At 42.7% G+C, this 12,930-nt stretch overlaps 1 protein-coding gene and 1 pseudogene across 1 annotated transcript in view; both read right to left on the bottom strand.

Annotated features, from left to right (window-relative positions):
• LOC119312278 overlaps positions 1–8,685 on the bottom strand; it is a 73,948-nt pseudogene extending 65,263 nt beyond the window's left edge.
• Positions 8,686–9,122: 437 nt separating this feature from the next.
• The window catches only part of LOC119312277 (vacuolar protein sorting-associated protein 35B-like), an 8,699-nt gene continuing 4,891 nt past the window's right edge, over positions 9,123–12,930 (bottom strand). Inside the window, exons 11-22 of the mRNA XM_037588001.1 lie at positions 12,608–12,724; positions 12,269–12,508; positions 12,121–12,186; positions 11,890–11,979; positions 11,289–11,378; positions 10,982–11,071; positions 10,831–10,899; positions 10,681–10,761; positions 10,426–10,533; positions 10,219–10,322; positions 9,853–9,966; positions 9,123–9,767 (exon numbers count right to left, since the gene is read on the bottom strand). Coding sequence (XP_037443898.1) covers positions 9,554–9,767; positions 9,853–9,966; positions 10,219–10,322; positions 10,426–10,533; positions 10,681–10,761; positions 10,831–10,899; positions 10,982–11,071; positions 11,289–11,378; positions 11,890–11,979; positions 12,121–12,186; positions 12,269–12,508; positions 12,608–12,724 — 1,383 coding nt within the window. The 3' untranslated portion in view covers positions 9,123–9,553. The remainder of the gene's footprint in view (positions 9,768–9,852; positions 9,967–10,218; positions 10,323–10,425; positions 10,534–10,680; positions 10,762–10,830; positions 10,900–10,981; positions 11,072–11,288; positions 11,379–11,889; positions 11,980–12,120; positions 12,187–12,268; positions 12,509–12,607; positions 12,725–12,930) is intronic.

Below are 12,930 nucleotides of genomic sequence, written 5' to 3'. Positions count from 1 at the left end.
AGAGTACGGCAAAGGTATTATGGATGCCCACTCCCGAAGTGAAAAATGAATTTACTTTATGTTGTCAAATAATAAATTCCTTGGAAAGTGTTGGTATGGAGGGCACCTGTGGATACGGTTAGCCATGGAAAGTGAAAGTAATGGTGGAAAAAGGAATAAACTTTCTTTTTTGTTTGGAAACCGCCTATGATGTATCTAGCATGGAAAGTGTTGAGATCTCTAAGTCATTTTCGTTGGTGGGTAAAGTATGCCTCTAAAAAATATTTTTATCTCTCAATTTAAGCTTTGAGCTCTGGCACCTCTACAAATCCCTACTTCCCTCCGCGAAGGGCCTTTCTTTCACTTATGCAATTTTTATTTTGAATTTGAGTCTCCATCTTCTCTCATGAAGCACCAACTAAGGGGCACTATGATCGTATTTGAGCACTGGGTGTAGCTAATAGTCGAGTGTGTTTCATGAATGGATCAATTATTAAGCATAAAGGGCTAGGGACAACTTGCTTTAGTGTTGATATTTTGGAAGACATGGTTGCTTGTTGGTATGCTTGAGTATTAAAGTCTTCATGTCAAAACTAGACTATTGCTTTGAATCATATAAAAGTCCATATGTCCATGCTTTAAAGAAAAGAAATGTGATGAACATGTTAGGCGGCATTCCACATCAAAAATTCCGTTTTTATCATTTACCTACTCGAGGACGAGCAAGAATTAAGCTTGGGGTTGCTGATATGTCTCCAACGTATCTATAATTTTTTTATTGTTCCATGCTGTTATATTATCATTCTTGGATGTTTTACAATCATTTTATAGTTATTTTATATCATTTTTTGGTACTAACCTATTGACATAGTGCCCAGTGCCAGTTGCTATTTTCTGCATGTTTTTTACATCGCGGGAAATCAATATCAAACGGAGTCCAAACGCAGCGAAAGTTCTTGAGGATTTTTTTTTGGGGGCTAGAAGACATCCATTGGGCCAAGGAAGCACTTGGGGGTGCCTCGAGGGGGGCAGCACCCACCAGGGCGCGCCTGGGGGCCCAAGCGCGCCCAAATGGGTTGTTCCCACCTCGGGTGCCCCCTGAACCGCATCTTCGCTCTATAAATACCCCAATATTCCAGAAACCCTAGGAGAGTCGACGAAAGTCAATTCCATCCGCTGTAGAGTCCAGAACCACTAGATCCAATCTAGACACCATCACAGAGGGGTTCACCACTTCCATTGGTGCCTCTCCGATGATGCGTGAGTAGTTCTTTGTAGACCTACGGGTCTGTAGTTAGTAGCTTGGTGGCTTCCTCTCTCTCTCTCTCTCTCTCTCTCTCTCTTGATTATCAATACAATGGTCTCTTGGAGATCCATATGATGTAAGCCTTTTTGCGGTGTGTTTTTTGGGATCCGATGAACTTTGACTTTATGATCAGATCTATGGTTTTATCCATGAAAGTTATTTGAGTCTTCTTTGATCTCTTATATGCATGATTGATTATAGCCTCGTATTTCTTCTCCGATATTTGGGTTTTGTTTAGCCAACTTGATCTATTTATCTTGCAATGGGAAGAGGTGCTTTGTTATGGGTTCGATCTTACGGTGCTTGATCCCAGTGACAGAAGGGGAAACAACGCGTATGTATCGTAGCTATTAAGGATAACAAGATGGGGTCTATTTCTACATAAATAGATCTTGTCTACATCATGTCATCATTCTTATTGCATCACTCTGTTTCTCCATGAACTTAATACACTAGATGCATGCTGGAGAGCGGTCGATGTGTGGAGTAATAGTAGTAGATGCAGGCAGGAGTCGGTCTACTAATCTTGCACGTGATGCCTATATAATGATCATTGCCTGGATATCGTCATGATTATTCGAAGTTCTATCAATTGCCCAACAGTAATTGTTTTCCCACCGTTTGCTATTTTTCTCAAGAGAAGCCACTAGTGAAACCTACGGCCCCCGGGTCTCTTTTCATCATATTTGCCTTTGCGGTCTATTTTCCTTTGCATTTACTTTCAGATCTATTAAACCAAAAATAAAAAAAATACCTTGCTGCAATTTATTTATTCCATGATGTATTTATCATATCTCCCACTTTTATCTCATGTTATTTGCCTATCTTGAGGCGTCGTACCCGAAAGGGATTGACAACCCCTTTAACACGTAGGGTTGCGAGTATTTGTTATTTGTGTGCAGGTGCTGTTTACGTGGTGTGAGGAGGTTCTCCGACTGGTTCAATAACCTTGGTCTCATCACTGAGGGAAATACCTACCGTCGCTATACTGCATTATCCCTTCCTCTTTGGGGAAATACCGACGTAGTTCTAGCAGACATCATGGCTCAGTTCTTTGCTTCTGTCCACTTCCACGCAGATGAGAAGCGGACCATGACTTGGATGAGGAATGGCAAGAGGATGTATGCTGAGTGGAAGGAGTTCATGACTATGTTGAACATTCGTGATGAGGGGCTTGATGTGCCCGTTGGTGCTCGCACACATGCCAACCCAGAGTCTGCTAACAAGGACAAGCTTCAACCCTTTCTTGTTGAGAAGACCCTCCCCAGTGGCAAGAAGTCCTTTGTGCTGAATCCGTTTCTTGACATCATGCACAGGATCTTCCGCAACTCACTTTTTCCTCGCATAGGCGACAAGGACAAGGTGCACTCCTATCTTGTGGACATGATGCTCATGTGGGAGGAAGCGCGTCGCCATCAGCCTGAGCCTCTTGATGTCTCTCATATCATGTGGAGTGAGTTTCGGATTGCGGTGTTCCATTGGAAGGTGCCCATCTATGGCCCCTACTTGTTCCTCTTGATCTCGAAGACTTGGGAGAAGATCTTTCCGGGTGAAATGTTCCTTTCTCCCAACTGGATTTGCCATGAGCCCATCAAGCTGCGCCAAAAGAACCAGTGGGCTAACACCACTACCCAGGCTGAGGCCAAGGCTGCTCGTGTGGATGTTGATGAGGATGAGTTTGAGGAAGAGGAGGAGGCTAAGGACAGCTTTGAGGGATATGCACCCCCATCTACTGAGCCCTCTTGGGCTAAGAAGCTCAAGGCCAAGGTGAAGTCTCTATTCTGCATGCAGGCCAAGGGGCAGTACCAAACCCATGTTGGCCAGAAGGAGAGTCGCTAGCGCGATAAGAGGATCTTGAGGAAGCTTGGCGAGAAAGTCTCGAGCGGGTCCGAGAATAACATCACTCCTGAGGCTGCCTGGATGGCGAAGCAGGGCTATCAGTGGACTGAGTCTGATGGGGAGTCCATTCTTGCTACTGAGACAAATGAGGAGCTTGATGGATGATCACGTCAGTAGGAGCTACCACCTGTGTCGTAGGTGTCCTCTTTGCCTTTTTGGTGTCTCGATGCCAAAGGGGGAGAGAGTGTAGGATTTGTGAGTCTTGTGTCTCTTGTGCTTTCGTTTCGTTGAACCTTCGTTGCTTTGGTTTGTTGGTTTGTGTTGGTGTGCGTGTGAGACCAGGAGACTATTCTATCATATGGTGTGAGACATATGCCGCCAAGCTTATCCTTATTGTCTAGTATGTTTGGTAGAATTGTGAGCTTATGTTATCTTGTGCCCTTTACTTCATGCTCACTTATTATTCCTTGCCTCAATGCTTATTGTCACTTACTGGTTCAAGTTATGTATTGTCTATAAAATATAGGGGGAATGTTGATCCTAGTATGTGTGTTGTGCAGTCCAAAGCGTAGCTACAGAGTGCACACATCTAGGGGGAGCATGTCTATATTTTATAGATTTTGGGTTTGCCTATGTTCATTTTATATCCCTATGTGCAAATCTCGTATTGTCATCAATCCACCAAAAAGGGGGAGATTGTAAGGGCATATTTCTCCCTATGTGGTTTTGGTGATTGATGATAGTGCATTTGTGGACTAATCGTGTGCATTGAGCATTTTAGATATCTCATGTCTAGGCACAAGACGATTCTTTGCCCCTCAGAGCCTATCAAAGACAACGGTTCTCTATGTTTCTTTTCGGTGGATTTGAGTCGTAGGAAAGCCGTACTATTAAGAGGGGGTCCGCTTCGGAAAGGTCAGGGTGGAATCAACACGTACACATCTGTTTCTTTGCACAACCTTTCCTTTGCTTCTTTGGAGCTCCGTCCGTTTATCCTTGTCGCTGCGAGAGGAAGGCTTTCAAATGCTATAGTTTCTGTGGCGTGCGGTAGTACTGCTCAAGGGAGCAATAGCGTGGTAGTACCGCTCCTTGGAAGCAGTAGTACCACTGCCTCTATCCCAGAACGCTGTCGTGCACGGAAGTAGGCACGGAATTAAATTTTATTTCCGCCCCTACGCGGTAGTACCGCTCCCTACGAGCGGTACCATGCCGGATTTTCACACGTCCCAATCTCAGTGAAAGTAGTCACACACGTAATTTATTTAGTTCGTGCCTTTTCCAGCCCTGGTGAGCCCCTGCCTTGCGGTAGTACCGCAGGGGCGTGCGGTAGTAATGCTCCGGCGGTTCTACCGCTCGTTGCCTAGTGCAACAGGACCTCACCTGGCTTCTACCGCACGAGCGGTAGTACCGCAACGTGATGCGGTAGTACCGTAGCGCCTTGCGGTAGTACCAGTAGCATGTGCGGTAGTACCGTGTCTCGCGGGCTGAGTAAGTGGGTAACGGTTGGATCTTTTCCCCCACTATATAAAGGGGGTCTTCTTCCCCAAGAAGACCACCTCTTCCCTCCCCAAGCTCCATTGTTGCTCAAAGCTCCATTTTTGCCTAATCTCTCTCCCTAGGCAATCAAACTTGTTGATTTTCTAGGGATTGCAGAAGGCCCTGATCTACACTTCCACCAAGAGAAATTTGATTCCCCCCACTAATCCCTTGTGGATCTTGTTACTCCTGGGTGTTTGAGCATCCTAGACGGTTGAGCTCACCGCGGAGCCATATTCCGTTGTGGTGAAGCTTCATGGTGTCGCCGGAAGCCTCCAATTAAGTTGTGGAGATAGCCCCAACCTTGTTTGTAAAGGTTCGGTCGCCGCCTTCAAGGGCACCAATAGTGGAATCACGACATCTCTCATTGTGTGAGGGCATGAGGAGAATATGGTGGCCCTAGTGGCTTCTTGGGGAGCATTGTGCCTCCACGCCGCTCCAACGGAGACGTACTTCCTCTCAAAGGAAGGAACTTCGGTAACACATCCTCGTCTCCACCGACTCCACTCTTGGTTATCTCTCACCTTTACTTGTGCAAGCTTATATTGTGTTGTATCCTTTGCTTTCTTGTGTGCTTGTTGTTGTTTCATCATATAGGTTGTTCACCTAGTTGCACATCTAGACAACCTACTTCAATGCTAAGTTTAATTTGGTCAAGAAAAGCTAAAAATTGCTAGTTGCTTATTCACCCCCCCCCCCTAGTCAACCATATCGATCCTTTCACATGCTTCAACGATAACATCTTGGAGTCCTAAATCTTTCCATGTTTATTATTCATGAACTAAAGTGAGCAAGGCAAGCTTAATATCATCTACCCCTGCGAGACAAAAATAGCATTGAGCGCTCACCTTGACATGACGGTTAAATAGAATTGATCTACACGTTAGCGTGGTGCACATAGCTTTCCACATTATTATTTTCGGTATTTTTATGTCCCAAAGCTTTGACTAGACTGGGTTGATGACATAGTTCTCTGTGTCCATGCTCCTTCACAACTTCTTCCTATGGTGATGCTCCCACTCAGCATAATATGCCAACTGTATAGAAAAGGTCCCCATCTTTGTAAACTTCCATGCCATAAAATTCTCAAAGTGTCCATAACTATGATATGGAGAATAGTTTGTGCATCGATTAGCGAAAGAATATCATGGATCAACTTCATCCCACCGCTCGGACTGTGGGTTAATGAGATCATTGACATGTGTCAAAACAACATGAAGGGCCATTGGGATTCCATATGGATTCTCCCAAATTTAACCTTTGAACCATCACCTATTTGTCAAATGCAATCTCTCATAAAAGTTTGAAAACAATCTGACGGTTCCGCTCCAACATGGGTAGGTAGCCCCAAATGTGCATCGGATAGAGATTTTGTGAAAATGTCCAAAGTAATGCAAGTTTTCTCCCTCGTCTCCACTGTCGTATCCAGGCTAGAGAAAATACATGAGTTTTGCACACTTACAAGCTACCGGTGTATTGTAATATTTGGCAGGATTTAAGGTTGTTGGGGGAATTGCATGTCGCTCTGCAGATATATATATCCATCATAAAGGATACTGAGGATATTACCAAGACTTCTTCAGTTGTTTTGGGGGTGGGTCAGAGTGAGTATGTTGATCCCGGAGGTGGTTCACAAATAGGTGGCAAGGTGTGTCTGCGTGCGTGTGTGCGAGTTTGATCAAGAAAATGCATATCCTCGTCAACGAGAACGGTTAAAGGCGAGGCCAGTAAACAATGATTTGCTTGTCGACCAAAAAGACAACATACTAAATCCGCTAGTTCATGAGGGGAATGGTGGAATCCAATGTTAATCCAGAGAGCTCATCTCTTCAGGAATATGCTTCAACACACGATCTCAGTTGAAATCATTCATAGGTCACAAGTCAAAACATCTTGATGTCTATAGAACATAACCCTCGATATTGGCAGTTTTTTAATATGTACAAATACAAAATATTTTTAAAAGATGCTTAGAAAAGTGTCCAAAAGAAAGCTGGAGAGGAAGTAGTGTTGGAGGGGAAAACGTTGGTTTATCTTCTTGCAAGGAGAGGGTGGTTAAGGAGTCACAATGAGTGCCAAGGAGAAAAGTAGCGGGGGAGAGAATCATCGCTACTAGCTAATTGCCCATGCGTTGTAACGGGGGCATACATATTCTAGTGATCATATCCCTCAAAGAAATATTCTAGTGATCCTCCCGTCCAACACTCGTTGATACTTTTCATAATTAGCGCGATCCTCCTGTTCAAAGAATGATACTCTACATAAGTAACTCGACGATCCACCCATCCAAAGAGTGATACTCTCCATAATTAACGTGTTCCTCCCGTCCAACCCTCAATCATATTTTCCATAATTAATGTGAACCGTCCAAATAATTATCGTCTACATAAGTAATGTGATCCTCACGTCCAACGCTCGATGACACTTTTCATAATTAACTGATCCTCCCGTCCAACGCTCGATGATACTTTTCATAATTAACGTGATCCTCCCGTCCAACGCTCGATGATACTTTTCATAATTAACGTGATCCTCCTGTCCAAAGAATGATATTCTCCATAAGTAACGTGATCCACCCGCCCAAGGAGTGATACTCTCCATAATTAATGTGATCCTCCCGCTCGATCATACTTTTCATAATTAATGTGATCCGTCCAAAGAATGATCCTCTCCATAACTAATGTGATCCTCCCATCCACAGAATGATACTCTCCATAATTAACACGACCACCCCCGTCTAACGCTCGATGATACTTTCCATAATTAACATGATCTACCCGTTCAAAGAATGATACTCTCCATATCCTCGAGTCCAAAGAATGATACTCTTCATAACTAAAATAAAACCAACAAATGTATGAAACCAAACCAAAGCACGACATACCATCACAGCCGCAGCCTCCCCTTCAGTAGTAGAGAGGATGGCACACATTTATGATTCGGTACAATAATTTAATCATTGTGTTTATCGTTATTTCATGGCAATGCACCGCACGTTCATTCAGCTAGTATATGTAAATGATGGATTACCTGGTTCAGTGGCACGCTAGCTGTCACTCCCACCATACCAATCAGGAAAAGGAACAACATCCATCGTCCAGTCGGTATATGGTCAACAATATCTCTTGGATCTGGATTTTCTCCCAGTGATTTGGCTACACCAGAAGTCATTCCAACTATATAATTTGCAAAGCCACCTGCAGAAAAGAGGTAAAGTCAAAATAAATTTGACGGTGGGATTGCCAATCATGACCGCTAGGTTGAAGTGTCTTGGGACAGAGTACTAAAGTTTTTGTTCCTCTGATATGTATGTATCTGATGGATGAGCTCACTCATACAGTGCACCGAAATTCCTAACTTCGCATTTCACTTATCGTTGAAGGGGCAGAGTATATGCATGCATTTTGTTTACACAAAAAAAAGATGCAGCTTTTCCTTGTAAGAGTTAATACCAAGGTGTATATGATCCTTACCGCATATTGATGTGTTAAGGCAGGTGGTGACGGTGGTGAGGATCAGGACGTTCTCCTGGCGCGAGAAGGGCAACGTGGTGAACCCCGCGGCCGCTGGAGGTTGATGAGCCACTTGAGGAAGAAGAAGCTGAGGACGTTGATGGGCAGGTTGAGCGCCTGTATGATGCCGGCCTTCATCATGATGCGCAGGCCGACGAAGCCGAACATGGTGCCGAGGACCACCGAGATGGCCATGGACCGCAGCGTCACCTGGCCCCATGTCCCCGGCACCGGCGGCTGGCTCTCGAAGACCCGCTCCACCGACGACGTCACGCTCACATCTCCGATCGTCGCGTCCATGGGCGAGGGGCCGGAGCTCTGGCGAGTTCGGTTGGGGGCTCTGGGTGTGGACGGAGGAGTGGTGGTGTGATGTTGGTTAGTTTCTCATTTCTCAACGAGTGGCGCATGCAGGTGGAAGTGGTGAAAGGTGGAGAGGGAGTGTAGCGAGGGAGGAGCAAAAAATAGGTGAGAGCAGATATCTGTTGTGACTTGTGACGTAGTAGTGCTCGTCTTGTGGTTGTGAGCGTACGAGGGAGCAGTTCACGGCGTCTGATCGATCCAAATTAGCTTCAGTCCTGTTTTTTTTTTTTTTTTGAGAAAGAATGTGTTCAGATATTAAAATTGCACTTGCACAGTTTTTTTTTTAACACTGCACTTGCACAGTTGGTTGGACTGGGAATCAGAACTGGAAGTGAACAATGCTTGGAAGACAAATGTAATGCTATAATTACACTAATAATTTGTAGTAGTTTCTACCTATAATAATATTTCAGGAGTTGGTGCTTGTTTGTCTCCATCCTCCCAATTTTGGTCAAACAATCTGGTGCGCAAAGCAGGATGTGACCTTTTTGGTCAGATCGAAATGATTAAAATGCTACACAACTTCTTGTCAGAGTTTCTAAAGCATAAAGCTCGACGGAGCAACTATGATCTTAAGAACAACAGATAAATATGTAGTTCTAGATTCAATGCCTTCATCACTATAAATTAATCAAAACACCAGTCTGATAAATAAAAATATGTACTCCGAGTGTCCACCTAAAATTCACACGCTTTGCGAAATAACTAGAAGAAAAAGGAATATACAACAATGGCACTCCGGTACACAAGTATCCTGTACAGACCTGAGCTTCCCAAAGAGTACAGCTTATTACCACCTGATCAACTGTAGTAAGTAACCCAAACATTGTAGCTAAAGGGTGGGCATGCACCGATTTGAGCATGAGATTCAGAAACCACAACTGTGCAAACATCTCCCTGTCGGAGGCAGCTGAAACCATCAGGTTGTGTTTTTACTCGACACATCACCAAAAAAAATGAGCTTGCTTTCTCTCTCAGACAAAATGGAAACCCCTTGTCGCAATGCCCTACTTGTCTCAAGTTACGAAGCTTTTATCTGTTCATACTTTTCTCCTATGCTTCCACCTTTCTGCTTCTCGAATTCGATGTATCGTAGAGTGCTTGCAAAGAAAGCTTCGGCAGATGGATCAGAAGCACTGCTGTCATTTTGCTTCTCTGTCCTGATCAGTTCGATCAAATCTTGGATGACAGTGTTCGTGATTTGTGGAATTCCTTTCTCAAAGAAGTACAGATACCTGAAGATAATACAAGTATGAGAACTACAATTGCAGCAATTAATCATATAAGCACCAGAAAAGATATCAGGTATAAAGCGTTTACTTGTTCAAAATTTCAATGAATAGAATGACAGATCCGCTGCTTCCCTTTGATACATTGGCCATTTGTTGAGCAGCATTTGCAATTCTCAAGGCACGCTTTAAGCAAAGGAGGACCCTGTAACAAAATTTTGATCAAGCAAAAGAGGTACTTCAGATATGATTCGACAGCAGGCCCAAAGTTACTGCCTAAACTTGACTATAGCTGGCGCAAAAGGATTAGAGACATAGTAGCCCAAGAGATATCATGCAATTAGGACCGACCACAAATTTGTGATGGACAATTTTCTTTCATTGTCTCAGGAAGCAATGTCTTGCCACTTTTTTGCAAAATGAACAAAAATTAAAATGAGTATCTCAATAGGTTCACCTTTCACCATCCATGATTCCATCTTGGTCATCAGTCCAGAAAAGGTGTGAACATGCATAGACTGCCCGGCATTGATCAGGCTTCTTTAGAAGTTTTGCTGAGTACTGCACAAAACAGAAATGATGTCATTTAAAATGTGTACTAGGAGCAACAGCTTTGGGCCACAACAGATTCCAGGAATGCAACAACAAAGCAAGGAACTATTACCCCTGTTGTCTTATGAGTGAGGGTGTCTCTATTTTCCACCCCAAATATATTCATCCGCTGAAGGGTTCCAATTATTAGGTGAAGTGCAGTAATTTGAGCCTTAGAATCCTGCTTGTGCCACATAGTCGTTAAGGCAAAAATATAATAACAGAAGTATAAAAGCACTTCAATGTCTTAATAAAAGCATGGCACATGACATTTATGATATGGTCCAGATCAGGCATAGAGGAAGGGGGGTCAGGTGGGGTTTCATACCGCTATTTCTTCTTCATATAAGATGAATGCTTGAGTAAAGAACTCATAAGCAACCGGTTCCAAATCACAATCATTGGCAGCCTGAATAAGAAATGATGTCACACAATAGGAAGAAGTGTAAAAAGAATCAATCAGTTCTTCCAACAATACCTCTGCGCATTGTAGATATAATCTGAGAGACAATTCTGGACAAGGAATACATTGGAGTGCTTCAATAGTCTGAAAAATGAAAAATGATGAGAACATTGAAGAGTTAATAATGGAAAATTCTGGACAAGTTAAAATGTATGAGAACAAAAACCTGATGCAAGATCTGAAATATCTTCTTAGGAGTTGCTGGAACTTCCTCCCCAGTGACATCTCCATCTTGACCTTGTAATCGTCTGACCAACTGCAGGCAAGAAAAAACATCCAGTGTAACTCAACTGTTAGAATTGGTAAGCCAAAACAAAGCAAAGCACCTACCCCAGTATTATCATGCCTACAAAGCAGCATGTGCAACTATACAGTTCATGTTTTTTGACAACATTGTGTACAAATACATCAAGAAATATGTAAGCTTCTTATTTCAGGATACTGTTCACTATAACTGAAACAATTAAACATACCTTGAGAGCGGAGAATACTAACGACGGCACAGTGAAAGGTAGACGCTTGGGACCTCCCTGAAGTATATGCTTCTGAACAGTACATAAGATCTGAAAGATTGACAAGCATTTCCTATCAGCATTTTCAAAATGGGAAAATGACAAGACAAGTACCCAGATTAAATGCTGCCAAGTAACCAAAACTCAAGAGCAGGTGCTTGGTTTGTCAATCTAGCATGGAAAAAGATAATTGGCCCTAGTTTCATTCATAATCAGATACTACCAGGGCATGGTTCATTACCTATTGTGGGCTCTACAAATAAGATTTAACAAAATGACGGTTCAGAGTAAGCAAGTCGGTATGAGAATAATGTCTATAGGTGCTAACTTAGAACATCAATTTCCTATAAGCTGAAGTTCAATTGCTTATTATGTAACCTTATTAGGAGGGCAAAACACTAGCTCAGAACTTCACTTGCCCATAGCTAGTGTAAAATGGACATATAACACAGACGTATAATGGAGGCTGTAACAAGAACTGAAGTAAAGGAGGAGGAAAATGTAACAGAGACTAAAAAAAGTTAGCAAGCTCTCAGCAAATTCAGTGTATCAACACATGTACCTTCAACATCTCATCGTGATCATCATTGTGCAACATGTGAATAAGGCGTGCTACAGAATTCTGCTCCTCCTTAAAATCCTCTTCATCAAGCTAATGCAACAAAAATTAACATGTTAACAGTGTGGGTAAGCTTGATGAGGAACTAGAATATTCCGTGACTGATCAAACAGCAGCATAAAGAAGAATACAAACAAGTTGAAGAGAGTTGAAAAATGAAGTGTATGATCTTACCTCATCATCTTGAGCCCCATCCATATCTTTTATAAGGCCCTTAATTAAATCAAAAAGAGCCTCGATCTGCAAGAAATAGCGACAGAATCTCATGGTGTGACTTAAATAGTAGTAACAGATACAGAAACAGTGTGATGTGAAATATTACCTTGTCGGAAGTAGATATGCAGGTTGTGTTCTTCATTATGCTTTGAATTATTACCAGAGCCATCACTTTTGTTGTAGCATTATCCAGATAATCCATAACCCGGGGATAATTTGAAAGCTCCAATGCAGTAACAATATTACTATATTTCTCCAGGGGAGCACTAAGAAGTGCAACAATTTGCTTCGTTGCTCTGCTATCTTCAAGTTTTTCCTTGCCAGAAAGTTTCTTCACGCATGCACCCTGTACAATATTAGACATAACGTGAGCTAGAACATACATCTACATCAACTATCGAACTAAAAGGGTAATAGCATATCTCTTTGTCAAAGTAAAACTTACCAGCACTTGGTCAACATAATCAAGCCGATCTGGATGCACACGGAGAGTAAATGTGAGGAGTGATACATACAAAGTTACTGCTCCAACAACCGGCATGTCAACTTGAGCTTCTATCACCTGTCAACAAACCAGGTGTCAGTTGTTTCAGTTTTACCTGTACAATAGCACCAAACAGCTATGTAACTAGAAAAAGGAATAAATAAAAGGTGCATGTATTTCTATGGTTATTCCCATGCACATTGGTACACTTATGTACATAGTAACCATGGAAACTGTCGTTTAGATCAAATGCATATTCATGGTATCGCCAATTGATGGGGTAT

The sequence above is a fragment of the Triticum dicoccoides genome, chromosome 5B (assembly GCF_002162155.2).
Source record: "Triticum dicoccoides isolate Atlit2015 ecotype Zavitan chromosome 5B, WEW_v2.0, whole genome shotgun sequence".
NCBI classification, from domain to species: Eukaryota; Viridiplantae; Streptophyta; class Magnoliopsida; order Poales; family Poaceae; genus Triticum; species Triticum dicoccoides.
The sequence above is the reverse complement of the archived record's forward strand: the minus strand, read 5'-3'. Positions and strand labels throughout refer to the sequence as shown.